At 42.2% G+C, this 16818-nt stretch overlaps 1 protein-coding gene across 3 annotated transcripts in view; it reads right to left on the reverse strand.

Annotated features, from left to right (window-relative positions):
• The window catches only part of STK39 (serine/threonine kinase 39), a 306604-nt gene that overhangs the window by 60653 nt on the left and 229133 nt on the right, over window positions 1-16818 (reverse strand). For all 3 annotated transcript variants that reach the window (XM_047722074.1, XM_047722073.1, XM_047722075.1), the window contains one exon: window positions 1802-1854. In XM_047722074.1, the coding sequence (XP_047578030.1) occupies window positions 1802-1854 (53 nt within the window). The remainder of the gene's footprint in view (window positions 1-1801; window positions 1855-16818) is intronic.

Raw genomic sequence — 16818 nt, forward strand, 5'->3', positions numbered from 1 at the left:
CAGCACAGACACAATATGCAGGCATGAACAGTGCAGACAGCATCTGAAATGCAGACAGCATCGGCAGTCCCAGAGGGACAGTGATATATCCATGCTTTTTCCGTTGCTAATGGCCTGTGCCCACCGCCCAGGGAAGGCCAGCTATCATCAGGAAGCCAGCGCTACCCTGCTTTCTGGGAAACAAAAGCAGACTCAACCCACAATGTCAAACGAGGCTGCCAAAGCCAGCACAAAGGGCCAGATGATGCTGAGAGGGCCATCTTCTCCCCTCAAATCCTCAACTTGGAAATTCATTTCTTTGTTATCTCTTGAAATTCAAATTCATTTTTACTGCCACTGTCAAATTTAGATAATTAGATGGGGGGGGGACCCTTGAGAAAAGCATCTGTTCTTTTACTCACCCTATTTGAAACAGTTATTACGTAATTACTAGATTTTATCACACTATTGGCTGGTCAATATTCTCATATCATGACAAAATACAGAGCTTTTGGGTAATAGAAATTGGTGCTGTATGATTTCACAGACTGACTTTAAACTGCCCAGGATGGATGTTCCCAGAAAGGAAGATCAATTAACAAATTTATCGGGGCCTTATTTGCCTATATTTTGTAACAAGTACTTCATATGTTACTTTAATTCAGATAGACTGGGAATCATTAAATCTCCATGCTGACAGGGGACTAGACACCAGGGCCAGCAAGTCTATGCCCACATTTGGCCCAGGAACTTGTTCTATCTGGCTAGCAGTGTTGTTGTTGTTGTTGTTTTTAAACTGAACATGAACAAACAGGCCTGTCTGGTTTCCTGAAATCCCCACCGTTTGCTGTGACTCCTGTACATGTCTGAGTTTACGTCTTCTTACATTTCTAACAATGTAATGTTAGATTTTCAAAACTTTAGCAAATACGACTTATTTAATCGAATCAAAACTTACATGGAGCTCAAATACACAAATAATTATGGAGTGTTATTAGCTTAATGTATATTTATATATTCAAACATATGAGCCTAATGTATTGTGTTTTAAAAGATTTTCAATATAGATAGTGAGGCTACTTTCATGTCCTTAAAAATCTGAAGCGAGAGGTCAGGGAGAACATTAAGTCTCAGCATTATAGTATCTGATTTTCACCTCTTTGGGTTATTCTGGTTATAAAGTAAAGAGTGGAAACAGCAATTTTTGCTTAACTAAGAATCTTGTGGTCTCCAAAAGCTGTTCATATGTGTTACTTATCCATTAATTAACCAAAATTACTTGAGTTTCTCTTGCATAGCAGGCACTTAGTCAAGTGCTAAAGATACCAAGAAATGAGACAAGGTCTGCGAACCCCCGACATCCAGGAGCTGAGAAGGCAAGCAGCCTGGCCTGGAAGGTGCGTGAATGGCAATGTTCCTACCAAGCTCTATGGATGAGAGGAGAGGGGAGAAGTAGAGCACTTTTTGTGTGACATCTGACTTGCTGCTCACTTCTCACTAGGACTGCTCTGTGCTGCTCAGTATCACAGGGTCCTCTAGGCCCTACGTCACCATGCGTATTTTTCATGGTTGAGCTCACGTATTTCATCTATGTGTATGTAAACCATGCAGCATGTCACAGGAATTCATGTAGTCAGTACCGGTCCAGTTTGGATTCTCCCCCATTACTGCAAACCCTTCCGCTCTCCCTCTCTTCCCTCCATCCTCCTTTCTTCGTTTTTAGAGAGAGCGGTTTTGAATAGCAAATTATCGTCACACACTTGTAATCAATTTCTTCAATGCTCTTTGCAGCAATAAAATTATAATTTCAATTAAAACTTACCTCGTCCTGGAGTAAACTCAAACCGTATGTCATTAAGTTCCTTTCTGGAGTTTCTGAAACACATAACACATAGCACATTAAAATCCAGTGAAGTACAGTTTAATCAAACTAAATGTATTCCAATTTTTACAAGATGCTACTAATATGTAGACAGCATTTACAGTTTTGGGTTACCTCCGAGTACTTCCTCAAAAACAAGAGATAGATATGACAATAATAAAGGGGAGATATTTAACTGATTGAATTTACCTTATATAAACATGTTTACTTCACAAAATTCCAAAAATAACATGTTCTTTCATAAAATCTACACTCAATCAATAACCTTAAATATAATTCCATAGTTAAAAATTTCAGATTTCAGTCTAGGATAAACATTATTTGAGACATTTTTCATATCTTTCCTGAAAATAGTATTTCATCAACTATTTTTCAAAGTGAAACAAATAGGGAAGATAGTCTCAGTGGTAAAGCTTATGACAACACTGTGCATTAAATCATGCATCAAAATGCCCACAAAAGGATATGTATTTTGTTATTAAAAATTTTGATTCCAGGGGTGCCTGGGTGGCTCAGTGGGTTAAGCCGCTGCCTTCGGCTCAGGTCATGATCTGGGAGTCCTGGGATCGAGCCCCGCATCGGGCTCTCTGCTCAGCAGGGAGCCTGCTTCCTCCTCTCTCTCTGCCTGCCTCTCTGCCTACTTGTGATCTCTCTGTCAAATAAATAAATAAAATCTTTAAAAAAAAAAAAAATTTTTGATTCCAGGGTCCTGGGATCGAGTGCCGCTTCGGGCTCTGTGCTCGGCAGGGAGCCTGCTTCCTGCTCTCTCTCTGCCTACTTGTGATCTCTGTCTGTCAAATAAATAAATAAAATCTTTTTTAAAAAGGCGGGGGGCGCCTGGGTGGCTCAGTGGGTTAAAGCCTCTGCCTTTGGCTCAGGTCATGATCCCAGGGTCCTGGGATCGAGCCCTGCATCAAGCTCCTTGCTCAGCAGGAGCCTGCTTCTCCCTCACTCTCTGCCTGCTGCTCCCCCTGCTTGTGCTCTGTCAAAAAAAGAAATAGGGGCGCCTGGGTGGCTCAGTGGGTTAAAGCCTCTGCCTTCGGCTCGGGTCATGATCCCAGGGTCCTGGGATCGAGCCCCGCATCGGGCTCTCTGCTCTGCAGGGAGCCTGCTTCCTCCTCTCTCTCTCTCTGCCTGCCTCTCTGCCTACTTGTGATCTCTCTCTGTCAAATAAATAAATAAAATCTTAAAAAAAAAATAAATAAATAAATAAAATCTTTAAAAAAATTTTTATCTACATGAGGGGAACCCCTGAATGTTGTGAAATTATCCAGTGAATAAACTTTTTAAAAGTAATATAAAATGCTTACATAAAACCCTGTACTATATATATACATATGTATATTCAATCCAAAAGCTGCCACTAGGGAAATATGGCCCAAGTAAATACCTAAGATATGAGTTTTATTTCAAGAAATGATATAGGGCAGTGAGCTATAATTAGAATGGTTTTAAATTCCCATAAGAACACTAAAATATTATGAGTAACTCTCAACAGATGTTACAATTAAAGGTAATAAAAGGACCGTAAGAAATTGCAGTAGGAAACAGGAAATAATAATTTCTACAAACACTCAACTATTTGGTCAGCTGCCAAAGGTCCAAGAGAGACAGAGATGGCCTGAATGCCCATCGAAAACAGCCTCCTTCTGATGCCACAAGAGTCTGATCAAATCCTGTTTAGTTCTCCAGTTTGGGACTCTAGAACTCTGGGTAGTATCTCCAGGTCTCTATGTACAGTGTCCACATCATGATGCCACCAGTCTCTGGGCCCTTCTTGGTCTCTAGCCTGAGTTTGGTTCTTCAGGTCTTATGACATCTTACCTCACTAAATGCAGGAGGCCCAGAAAAATGACAAAAGCAAGGTACTGACTTAGAGAAAGCCCTTCTCCCATGCCTAGAGAAGCTGGCCTAAGTCTGCACTTTTCTACAACAGAGAAGTAAGGGTCAGGAATCCAAGGGATGCCCAAGTTCAGGCCACAGTCATATAAGAGCCTTAAACCACTGTGCATCTTTTCCCAGGTGTCGTGACCTTGACTGTAACTATTCTTCTCAGAGTTAGAATAGGATGGAGGAGCGGGGGATAATAGCATCAGCTGAAGCTGGCTTCTTTTAACAAAATCTTCTTTTCAGGACCAAGGACTGAAAATTATGGACTCTCAGGCTAAAAAAGTAGACACAGGACCAACATATGAAATTGCAGACAACTGAAGACAGTTCAGAGATCATCTTGGACACCAGACCAAGTGACCCCGCCTGGGAGATGGGGCAGGCCGTGAACATTCAGTGCCTACCATTGTAGGGCTGTTTGCCTGTGGCCCTGTTTATCTACCAATGTCACCACACATTCACATAGTGCTTTCATATACATCAGCAGTTCTCAAACTTTTTTTTTTTCCTTTTTGTAAACCTCTACAACGTCTGGCTTAAGATAGATGGGTTCTTATTTTTGCTTCTATATTCAGTCTGCTGCAATATCACATATCATGTTGCCAGTCGCGGGAAAATTCCACTCTAAATGTTGAAATAATGAGAGTAAAAAAGGCACACAATTATGTTATTTTAAAATTATGTTATTATAAAATTAGTTTGACCTCATGGGCTCCCTGAAAACAACTTAAGGACCAGTCTCACCCTCGGATCATAGGACCACACCTTGAGAAACACTGATACCAAATCTCATGAATCAAATCTCATTTGATTCCAGCAATCAATCTTTGAGATATGCAAAGTAGGTACTATTTGTTTTCCATTTTTTTAGATGAGCGCATTCAATGGTCTTTCCAAGTTGACAGATTGAGTGGCAGACTGAGGACCAACAATTCTACACTGGAAATACCTAATGCAAATACAGAAAAGTGCAATTCCTTTCACTTTTGAGAAAAACAATATTCCTCAAGATTTTTCACATTACCATAAAAAGATCAGCAAGCGTTCTTTTATTTAATAGTCTTGGTTTTATGTGCTATATATCAACAAAGGTTGAATTAGAACTAAAACAGTTCAGTGAGAAAAAAAAATCACTAAGAAAGCAATTATTTATAGTGTATTTAATAATGAAATGACAGGAGGAGGAAAAAATGAAAAAGAATTTGATTTGATGCTAATTTAGGTCATTGTTCCTTCCCTCTTTCTCTCTTGTCAGTCTTGTCTAAATAAGTTTGTCCTACTAAGGCTATCAGAAGAGAGGTATAAGAACTGTATCCAGAATATCATCACACACATCCTGATTTTTTCAAAATTAATACCACAGAAGCAATATCCAATACCCATAATCTCTACATGAACTATGGCTCGAGTTATGGAGGTTGCCTAATCGAGTCATTCTTTTATGACTCTGAACTTAAAATACTTGCCTTTGAAAAGATCACAGTGATTGATTGTGAGTAGTAGACTTGTCTCATCAGGTTGAAATATAGTTGGAAAAATGCCTAATTGGATCTAACTACTGAAGGTCATCCTTTTATAAAGAATTAATCTTTTCAGACTCATACTTAACACCTTTAATTGAAAGTACATTTACTTTAATTGATATGGCACAGGATATTCTTGATTTCAAAGAAGCTGAAAATAGGTATGATTTAAGGCCAGAAACTAAGTCTGTGCAACTTTATAGAGGAAATGTTTAAAACTCGAGAGCAACAGCTTTAAGACCCCGGCTACTTTTGATAACTCTTATCAAAAACCTTGTTAATCCTGGGGTGTCTGGGGGGTTCAGTTGGTTGAATGTCTGGCTCTTAGTTTCGGCTCAGGTCATGATCTCAGGGTCCTGGGATCAAGCCCCAACTTAGGCTCTGTACCCAGTGTGGCGTCTGCTTGGTATTCTCTCTCTCTCTCTCTCTCCCTCCACACCACCTGCCCTCTCACTCCCGCTTACACTCTCTTTCTAAAATAAAGAAATAAAATCCTTAAAAAAAAAAAACCCCTTTAATCCTCAAAATAACAACAAAAAACCACTCCGAAAAAATCATATTCCTAAATTTGGTAAGCACAAACCCTTATTTCTCATTGTAGATATATATTACCTCACAACGGCAAATGTCTACAGGGCTCAGGCAGAATATTTATTTTTAAAAATGGGTAATACCATCACGTGGTTTAAAACCCAAAAGATACATTAGGGTAGTCTATAAAACTAGGCCTCCTACTCTTGTCATTCAACTACCTGGTCCCCCCTCAATGACATAGGTTTTTTGTATATCCTTCCCAAGATGTTTCACACATATGTCAGCAAATATACACACACGGGTCCTTCTGGACTGTTTAATACCTAACATACTATATCCATTGTTCTGGCTCTTGCCTTTTCTTTTAATAATATGCCTTTGAATTTCTCCCTATTGGTTCATAGAGAGTTCCTCATTCTTATTTTATAGCTACATAGTATTCCATTGTCTGTGATACCCTTTTCTGAACCAGTTCCCATTCTATGAGCAGACTGCTTCTGGTCTTTCACTATTATAAACGCCGCTCAATGAATAACATTGTTCTTATGTCATTTTGCAGATACATGAGTATAAAAATAAATTTCCAGAAGCAAGTTGCTTGGTCAAAGGATAAATGCATTTGCAATTTTATAGATACTGTCAAATTCCCCTTCATTTAAGTTGTACCAATTTCTATTCTCACAAGCAATTTGTAAGCACCATTGCAGGAACTTTCAATGAATAAAGCAGGAAGTACAGTAAAAAAACAAGGAGGTGTGTTCTGCCGGCTGGAAAGCTTCTTTCCCATTTAAAGAAGGCAACCACTGCTTAGCGCCAGCTGGTTAAGCCAGGCAGGAATCTGGGCTCAATCATGTTTTAAAAAAATATACATACACACTCACACGTGCGAGATATATATAAATATATAGGTCATATGTAAAATACATACACTATATATTTAAAAATGTAAATATGTATGTATTTACTATGTCCATTCAACGCGACAAATCCAGAGATGCAGACTGTCATGTTTAAAGTTTTCCCTCCGTGCTCATTCAATTCATCTGCAAGGGACACAGTGAACCCTCCAGGGAGGCGGCTGGCTCGTGGGGTGGGGATGACAATCACGTGCGCGAGCAGGTAATGCCAGCTCAGAACTACCTGCATTTCTTAGTTTCACGCTCATGTCTTTTAGCCCACGCCAAAAAAATGTAGGGGGGCACACCCCACTCCTAAGAACCAGATGGTGATCAACATGCTTAGAAGCCCAGAGACCACCGGTTGTTAAAGGGCATCGGCAACTCTAAGCCCCATGGCACTGCACACCCTCCACCCTAGGGATGCTCTGTGATGAGGCTGGACGCCAACCATTTCCCCCAGTCTGAGGCTGAAGGGTGCAGTGCCAGTAACACCCGCAGGTACCGTGTTTTCTAGGGGTCCAGACGCAGCCCCTCGCTCCTAAGCAGCGGACAGCCCCTGTTTTCCCTTATTTGAACCTAAGACTTCAGGTCAGGATGAAGCTGCTGGTATCCAAGGAAGTCCAGAGGGACTCCCACTCCTATCCTCCTGGAATGTTTCCCCTTCTTGGGAGCAGGATGGAGACTTTCAAACAGCCTGGGCTAGGAATCAGGACGTCATTTTTAGTTTAGCTTGCTTCTTTCCTGCTCTTGGCACTGAACTGAAGTCTCTTCCCACAGGCTCAGGAGAGAAAGGGACTGTGGCTCCCACTAAGCCTGCTGGGCATCTCTCTCCACACCAGCAAAGAGCCTGGCACAGACCAAGGAGGTAACGGAGCTGTGGGGACAGAGGGCTATGTCAAATCCACTTGCTACTTGTTTGGCATCTGTCCTGTTTCCTCCACTGTGAGGTGCGGGAAGTAATAAGTCATGGCATTTACTGTCTGCCAGTATGTGCTCGGTGCCTCAATATGTCATCTCATGCCATCCTCCCAACTCTCCACGAGGGGATGGCTCTTATCCTCTGTTGTTCTATAGACAAGGAAACAGGCTCAGAAAGGACAAAGGACATCTCCAAAATCATATGTCTGATTAGCAGATCTGAACTAAATCTAGAACTGAATGCATGTTACCCACTGTCTTCTCCAGTGTACAACCCTTACCCGAGCCACATTCGAGCTCATGATCCGCATAGGAGCCAGACAGCTTGTTATCTGGAAATCTGATCCCGCCACTCCCTTGCTGAAAGACTCCATTTTCTTCCCCATATTCTTTTTTTGATTTTTATTTTTTTAATTTTCCCCGTATTCTTCTTTCCTTCCTTTTTCCTTCCTTCCTTCCTTCAAATAAGCTCCTCACCAAGCATGAACTCACGACCCTGAGATTAAGACCTGAGCTGAGATCAACAGTAGGATTTTTAACTGATTGAGCCACCTTGGCACCTTCCCCCATATTCTTAAAACAAAATTTAAAATCCTTAGCATGACCCCTCCCTCCCTACAAGACTGCTTCGACCCGTCCTCCCACCTTCAACTGTCCCACGCTGTTCCCTGCTCACCTTGTTGCTGTCCCCAGCCTGCCCTCCTTCCCCAGATACAGCTTTGCAAAGGCACAGGGTGAGCAGAGAGGGGAGGTCAAAGGCCTGACTGCAGGGGGTTCAGGAGACAGAGGGAGGAAAAGGATTACAGTCAGGGGCAGTTCTTTTGAGGAGTTTAACTGTGAGGGGTTTGAGAGAGCGCTGTAATGGGAGGTAGGGTAAAGAGAGAGCTTTTTAAGATGGAAGAAAAGTAACACTGGTATACTGGAGGGACAGGCCTATACAGAGGGAAACAGATAGGGAGGGAACAGAGAAGCGCTCCGGGGTCCTGAAGCTTGTTGGGGGCCAGCATCCCTCACTGCTAGGAAATCTCCATTCTCACTCTCCCTCCACTTGACTGACACCAACTGAGCTCTTTTGGGGGAGACCAGGAAAGAAGGATAAAGGCAACCAGGTGAGGGTAGGCCCCTTTCTAGCATGCGCTCCTTGCCCCTAGTCCTATACTCAGTACTTCACATTCTGTACAAAGTAATGTCATTACCTCAATGTCCCCCTCATCTCCTAGACACTAAGTTCCCAAAAAGGAAAGACCTTCAGCTTGCCTTGTTCACAGCTCTTCCCCTCAGCACCCAGCCCAGTGCCTTGGGAATGTACCGACAGTATCTGTCACATGAATGAATGAATCAATCAATCAATGAAAGTTTTACAAGTCTGGTTTTTGTCAAGTGCCTCTGCTTGGCCTCTGAGACACCATCACCCCAATTCTCTGACGGCCTTTTCTCTGTTGCCCAAAACACTGCCGTCTGCCTGTCCCTTTAGTGTCAATGTTCTGCCTTCACCATCTTCCCTTCTTCTTTTTCTGGATGAGTAATCCCGATGCATAACTTAAACCCAGGTGCTTCCCCAGAGCTTTAAACCCATTATCAACTGTCTACACAGCACTTCTCCATGCAATGTCTAGACAGCGAAAAACCCAGCATGTACAAAATGGAATGCATCACTTTTCCTCTCAAATTTGCTTCCCTCTCTCTGCTCCCTTTGGCAGCAAATGGTGGTGACAGCCAACTACCAGGACCTGTGTGTTATACATCCTTAAGATGTCTCAGATCATCCATTCCTCTAACACTCCGAGACTCCTGACTAAAGGCAGGTCACCATTATCTGCTGCAAGAGGAGAATAAATGATCTAATGAACAAAGGGTGTTTTAGCCACACTCACACACACCACACACAGACACACAGAGAATGCCCTCGCTAGAGCCACAGATACACAGCAACAGCAAAAGGCCATAAAAGGTTGAGGGAGCTATTACTCGGGGTGTAATCCTTGGCAGATGAATGTGTCACAGCCCAGGAAGAAAATCGCTATACTTAATGAGATGTGGAAAACGATGCCAAAGCAACGATAAGTTGAAGGACACCTCCAAATAAGGCCAGGAAACAAAAGAGTCAGGAAGAGGAAAAAGAAGCCTCCTGAGTCCAGGCCTATGGCCGCCCGGATGCAGTGTACCCTGCGCATCTCTGTCTGGAATTTCCTAGAGTGGAATCTTTAAGTCAGCCAACCACACCGCCTTTGGGACTAGAGAGGGTTCATCTGAGCTCTGCAACTCAACCACACGTCAGCAACGACCTTCAGTTAGCGCTTCACCTCTCCAACCTCTACTTCAGGTTCTTCTGCAGGAAGACAGGAAACAACGCTGCCTTCCCGGATGAAGGCAGCCATGGGCAGACACCCTGTGGGCCCCTCACGAGCTGTTGGGCATTCTGATGCCCCATACGCCGAGGCACAGAGCAGAAGAAGGGAAAATCATGGTTCCAGACCTTAAAGAGTGGACAATGTTTCCAGAGAAGGACAGCTGATGGGAGGTAAAAGTACCAGGGAAAGCCCAACATAAAGAAGTGCTTAGGGGTGCCTGGGTGGCTCAGTGGGTTAAAGCCTCTGCCTTCAGCTCAGGTCCTGATCCCGGTGTCCTGGGATCGAGTCCCGCATCGGGCTCTCTGCTCAGCGGGGAGCCTGCTTCCTCCTCTCTCTCTGCCTGCCTCTCTGCCTACTTGTGATCTCTGTCAAATAAATAAATAAAAATCTTAAAAAAAAAAAAGAAGTGCTTAAAAAGTAGTCATAGAAAAAGAAATATTAGTCTAATGCAGAGAAAGGAGCATTTTCCCTTTCTTGGTTCTTACTTTCTCCATCCTTCATACTCCTGTCAAATTCATCTTCTCTGAGGTAAAGGTCCAATCACAGAATCATATAATTTTACAACCGACAGGGGCCCTGGAGGTCGCCTAATCCATTTTCCTCATTCCTGAGGTGAAGAAACTGAAGCCGAAGAGATTAAGTGGCTTGCTTAAGATTACACAGCTGGCTAATTCACTCAACACTCCATAAATACTTACTGATCATCTACTAGGTGTCAGGTCTGTCCTGGAAGCCATTTGTGGCAGAAATGACACCCAAACCTGGGACTGCCTTTTATCCTCAACGGATGGTTCTCCAACTGCAGGGTGAGCTGAGACACGTTCTCTAAAGGAAGAATTCCTTCCCTCAGTGATGTTCCCACCGCTAGCAGATAAGAAGTGCTGCAGCAGTGAGAGATGTTACAGATTGCAATGGGTTCTGCAGGTCTGAGGTGATGATGGCAGAAAAACAGGTTGAGAAACACTGCTGTACCCATCAGCACTGTGCCCCAGAGCCCTGCTTGAAAGGGAAGCTCTCTTCAAAGTACGGATGTCTATATATCCTGACCATGCTCCGGGAGAGTGAGCCACATGCCTTCCCCATCGCCCCCACACCCTGGCCTTGCATTTCACTTGCCTTAAAAGAGCCTTTTGGATCAGGGAGTCTCCCAAAATGTGCACGTGAAAATTCCTTTCAGGACTATATCTTCAGACACTCAAAACCATGCCTATGGCCTAGCAAAGCATAAGTTGATAGCAACCAGAATTTTCATCTATACCAAGCCATGCCGCATCACACAGCTTCTGATCAACATCAAACAAATAGATCAGGAAGTCATACAGCTCCCTTTAACATGAAAAAACATGACCAGTGACAACACACACACACACACAGTTTCTTGAAATAAGGCATCTTGATCCATTTTAAGGAATTTGACCTTCACACTGATTGTCGACAGGTTTTTCCGCAGCTAGAACCACAGGCTGAGGACTCTGAAGCATCCCTCTGGTTACTGAGCAGCCTGAAGGGCCTTTCAGATTTACGGTCCATACGGAACAAGCAGTCTGGCTGCACAGGATTTCACAGAGCTGACACCTAAATTAGAGGTGTGTGCAGAGCCTAGCAAAGAAATTTCTCATGCCCTGTACAATGTTTACACCCATGAATAAATCATATGCAAAAATATTATCATAAATAACTACCTTTATGGCCTACAAAAATAATTTTCATCTGGAAATAATCCTAACTCAGTTCAACAGAAACCTCTTTGAAAATCTACATGCCGGCCAGGTAGAAGCTGTGGCTGTTTCCTCTCACCCACCCTGCCTAACTTTTTTTTTTTTTTTCCTCTAATATGCACTTTGGAAAATCATGAAAAATACTTCAATATACAGGAAAGTTCAAAGAGTAATAAAGCAAATATACATGTAACCTACCATCCAGAACTTTTAAAATGGTAACATTTTGTCATATTTACTTCAGAGCTTAATACATAAAATTTTAATAATGTTTTGCCTACACAGTATAAAAATCGATCGTTATGTCCCAACTGTGGTAAATCATGAGTGAACAGATTATTGTGTAAGGGCTCTGCTGCCTGTCAAGTTTATGGAACTGTATTTTCATGGGTGGCAGTCCTTTTCAGCATTTAGAATGTCCAGTGAATATATTTACTGAATTGATTTTTACTGATAGTCCAAGAGGGAAATGGAGTGACTACATAAAAACTAGAGTCAGGAGTCACCTGGGTGGCTCAAGTCAGTCAAGCATCTGTCTTTGGCTCAGGTCATGATTCCAGGGTGCTGGGATCAAGCCCCACATCAGGCTTCCTGCTCAGCATGAAGCCTGCTTCTCCACCTGCCCCTCTCCCTACTTGTGCACTCTCTCACTCTCTCTCAAATAAATAAATAAAGTCTTTAAAGAAAAAAAAAAAGAAAAGAAAAGAAACAACCAACACTAGCATCAGGTGTACAGCCGGTAGTAGAAACACTGCAGTCTAATCAAAGTTCCCATTTCTCTGCAGCAGGAAGAACTATTAAGCACCCTTACTAGTTAGGGGTTTTGTGTATATCTCTTGATTGAAATCCAATGATAGAAATGTAGGAGCAGTCTTCGTTAACATCACTCATTTGGAAAGTCTGGCGTGGGTTAGGGTTTACTGCAGAAAATCCGGACTCAATGTTTCTAGGACAGAAAAACTCTCTTCAATGCATCAGGCTCCCAAGTCAACATGCCAAGTAAGTTATACTAAATATTCTAAGGGCACCTCCGTGATGTCAGTTCAGTAAATCCAGTCGGGCTCTTGATCTCACATCCTGCTAGGTGTGTTCGTGCAGATCAGTGGACAGTATGCAGAGAAGTCGGGGGTGCTGCCCGTATCTGCAGCATTCCTGGATGAACTCAAGTTTCAAGATGACCGAAGTTTAAGGCCCAAGCTATTATAATCTCTATTATGGGCAACGGTCATCCTCCTTGTCATTTGTTTTGCTTCTTGCAAAAATGATGGTAAGTAGTTCAAAGTTAAACCAAATATATGACCAAACATTTGACTATCAAAAATAGCAGAAATTGAAGGGAACAGAGAAAGAGACACTATACATACTTGGGACATCAGTAACTCACACTGAGCAATGAATTTGGTTTTGTTCGCTTACAGCTCAGGCAAGGAAAGAGGAAAGTACTTCATGATACAGTTCTTTATCAAAAAAGAAACATGCAAAGCAGATGTTTTTCCCTTGGCATTAATATCAAAAAGAAACTCTGTATGGAAGCCTCTTTACAAGGTGCACAGAGTAATGTCTTCAACCCTATGTTGTAAAGGACAGAAACTTTCTTTCATAAAAATACCCTCCAACTATGTGGTACAAAAGATGAAAATTTTTTTCTCCCATGTGCTGAAGGCACCATATTAAATCTTACCTAAGTGATGGCATTTCTGCTGGGAGCTGAAATAATATAGCCGAGGTACTTTGTTTCCTGATGATTTACCTCAATAGAGGCAGCCGGAAGAACCCGGAGAAATAGATGGCCTACACAGACGGCTTCCTGATACCCTAAAAGTGTCTTTGTCAAGCGTTACAAGGGGTGATTCCGTACTGAACTTCAACCAGCATTGGAAGGCGTCTGATAGTTCTTGTAGATGTGCTGATTAAACATAGATCTTCTATTTCAGTGAAAACTTGAGTGCAGTGGTAACACTCTGCCGTGAACATACGGGAGACGGACTTAGGTTATGTCCTCCCCCGGAGAGGCAGCTAAGTGCTAAGATGGCGGGCTGCAGGGCGTCTCTATTTCAAGAGGAAGCTCCAAGTCTGGCTAAGAAACTGAACTTGGGCACAGCTCAACACACCCAACTACACTGCTTCAGAAAGGAGAAAGGAGCATTGTTGGCTGCAGGGTTTTAAAGAAGGCCTGTTACTCATCAAGAGAGTTAGCCATGGTTAGTGTAGCTGCAATACTAGAAAATGAGCAGATAATAAAACTCTTTAAACTTTGGCGAGGTGATCACAAAAGTAGCAAGAACTATGCTTTAACTTTCCTATCAATTTATATATAGAGTTGTGTCCAGGGAAAGCTACATTAAAAATTAGCAAATTTAAAGGGAAAATGATCACTTTTAACTCGGTTTAAAATACCCATCCAATAAAGGGGAAAACCATGAAAGAGTAATGAATAATAAGTGTTAACCCCAGTGTCCTCCAGGTTAGAAATGAAAGCAGAATCCTCCCTGGCTTTGCCACACGGAGCACCTTAAGACAATTAAATTTAATGATAAATGAGATTGAGCAAGTATTTTCTCTTTTGCTCCATTTCAGAGAAATGGCCTATAAGTAAATGTATTTACAGTCTTAGTGTGGGTGACCCTTTGTCTTTGGCAAAGACATCATAAATCCTCAAATTGGACTTTCCTGAAATTACTTGAGCAAATGGCTATTTATAAAATACACAGCTGCAGAGAAAATAAACCTTGTTACTAGGCATTTGATAGGTTGTTGGTGGGCATCAGAAAGATACACATTTATTAGAGCATGTCACGCAGCACTCATCAGGACACTGGATTAGGGACAGACAGGGTTTTTATTCAGAATGATGTAAAACTAAAAATAAAAAAATTCAAAAACTCAAGCCCCCCGCCCAAGCATCCACTTTCTTTTGTGGCTTGGAGCTGTATGATTCTCCAAGTACTGACACTAATAGAGCTGAAAAGGCACAAAGAGTGGTGCCTGGGTAGCTGGATGGTTAAGTGACCGCCTCTTGGTTTCAGTTCAGGTCATGATCTCCAGGACATGAGACTGAGCTCTGAGTACAGCTCCACACTCAGTTGGGGGCACGGCGGGGAGTGTCTGCTTAAAAGTCCTCCCTCTGTGCCTCCCCCCACTCATGTGTGCTCACTCTCTCTCTCTAAAATAATTAAGTAAACCTTAAAAGAAGAAGAAGAAGAAGAAGAAGAAGAAGAAGAAGAAGAAGAAGAAGAAGAAGAAAGAAAGAGAAAGAAAGAGAAAGAAAGAAAGAAAGAAGAAAGAAAGAAAGAAAGAAAGAAAGAAAGAAAGAAAGAAAGAAAGGGTATGAAGAGTAGGGCAGGCCCCTGAGAGCAAGTGTGAGAAGCTTCCTTTGGATTAACAGATCCCCAAAGAAAGAAAGAAAGAAAGAAAGAAAGGGTATGAAGAGTAGGGCAGGCCCCTGAGAGCAAGTGTGAGAAGCTTCCTTTGGATTAACAGATCCCCAAAAGGCAAGGGGTTGTAAAAGTGTTCATTATTTGCATGATAGGATTTAAAGTGAGGAGTAATCACCTAAACATCTTTCTAAGTATTTCCACAAAATTGCCTTTTTCAATCTGAAGATGGCCACAAGTGAGGGGGGATATCTGAAGTTCAATGTCATTTGTCTCCCATAGATGCCTTTTCCAAAGACCCACAGCTGGTCCAAATGTACCAGTCTTCCTCTTATTGTAAAGTAGGCCTCAAAATGCACCTGCCACATGATGCCTTCTTCCTCCCTCTCTGATCCTGGCAGATTTTTAAAAATCAACATTTCTACCTTCAGCAACCACTGCATTCTTTTTTTTTTTTTTAAGATTTTATTTATTTATTTGACAGATGGAGATCACAAGTAGACAGAGAAGCAGGCAGAGAGAGAGGAGGAAGCAGGCTCCCTGTTGATCAGAGAGCCCGACAGAGAAGCAGGCAGAAAGAGAGGAGGAAGAAGGCTCCCTGTTGATCAGAGAGCCCGACGTGGGGCTCGATCCCAGGACCCTGGGATCATGACCTGAGCCGAAGGCAGAGGCTTTAACCCACTGAGCCACCCAGGCGCCCCCCACTGCATTCTTTCTCTGGGTCTATAGCACCAATTTATGCCGCTCATTATCACATTGTTCGAAGAAACCATCCCTTCAACAGGCCCAATAAAGTAAATAAAATGGCATTTACCACGGCATAGAAGTCAAACCATCCTAACTGAAAAATCCCAAGTATCTATATAGCTCACCAAAATAAGAAAGACCCTTGACTTAGCCACGAAGCTCGCTCTGCAATAGTGTGAGGCTACTTCCACCATGAATGGCATAACTGTGGACAAAACTCAAAAGCAGACTAGTGGAAGACGGAATTTTATTCCAAATGCTCAAAACAATTTTTTTGCCTGTGCTCAAACACATGCTGTATGACTGTCAAATAATGAAACTGATTTTCATGTGTGAGTCATGGAATCCATATTTTAGAGCCATGCTCACCACTTTGTTGATATTGAGAAACGTGCGGAGAATGTTCCATAAGCAAGCCCCATGTGTGTAACTGCACCATATACCACGGGAGTTACCAAGACTGTGGGGAGTACACATTTTTCTAAGATTCACTAATAAAAAAGATATACCCAATAATTTCCCTCATGATGGTTTTTTTCAGTGACTGACCTTTATACCCAGTCTGCTGATCTCTCACAAGTTTTTAAGATTAACTTAGCTTTTTAAGATCTCTAGACCTCGGTGAAAATTTAATAAAGGAGGTCAGGCTGGATAAACAAGAATTCTCACTCTACAGAAGTATTCATACAGCACATCCTACAGACTACTTGCTATTTGCTTCTTTACTGTAAATTGAAAAATGCGCTTTTCATAAGGAAGTACAAAAAACAGTGCCACCAGACAGGGAAGGGTTCAGAAGGAAAAGTTGGGGGCTGGTGGGGGGGGGGTCCCAAAATGATTATCATAACAGTAGAGCCTATCTCCACTGGTCTGCTGCAAAATAAAATAAACACCGATTATTTGTCAAGTTTAAGAGAATTAGTTGATTTTTAAAAAGTAAGCAAGTCAGTAAATGTCCGTAACAGAGATAAGGGATGGTAAAGGTGAACAATTGTGAACATTT

Source organism: Lutra lutra, chromosome 3 (assembly GCF_902655055.1).
Source record: "Lutra lutra chromosome 3, mLutLut1.2, whole genome shotgun sequence".
Taxonomy (NCBI): Eukaryota; Metazoa; Chordata; class Mammalia; order Carnivora; family Mustelidae; genus Lutra; species Lutra lutra.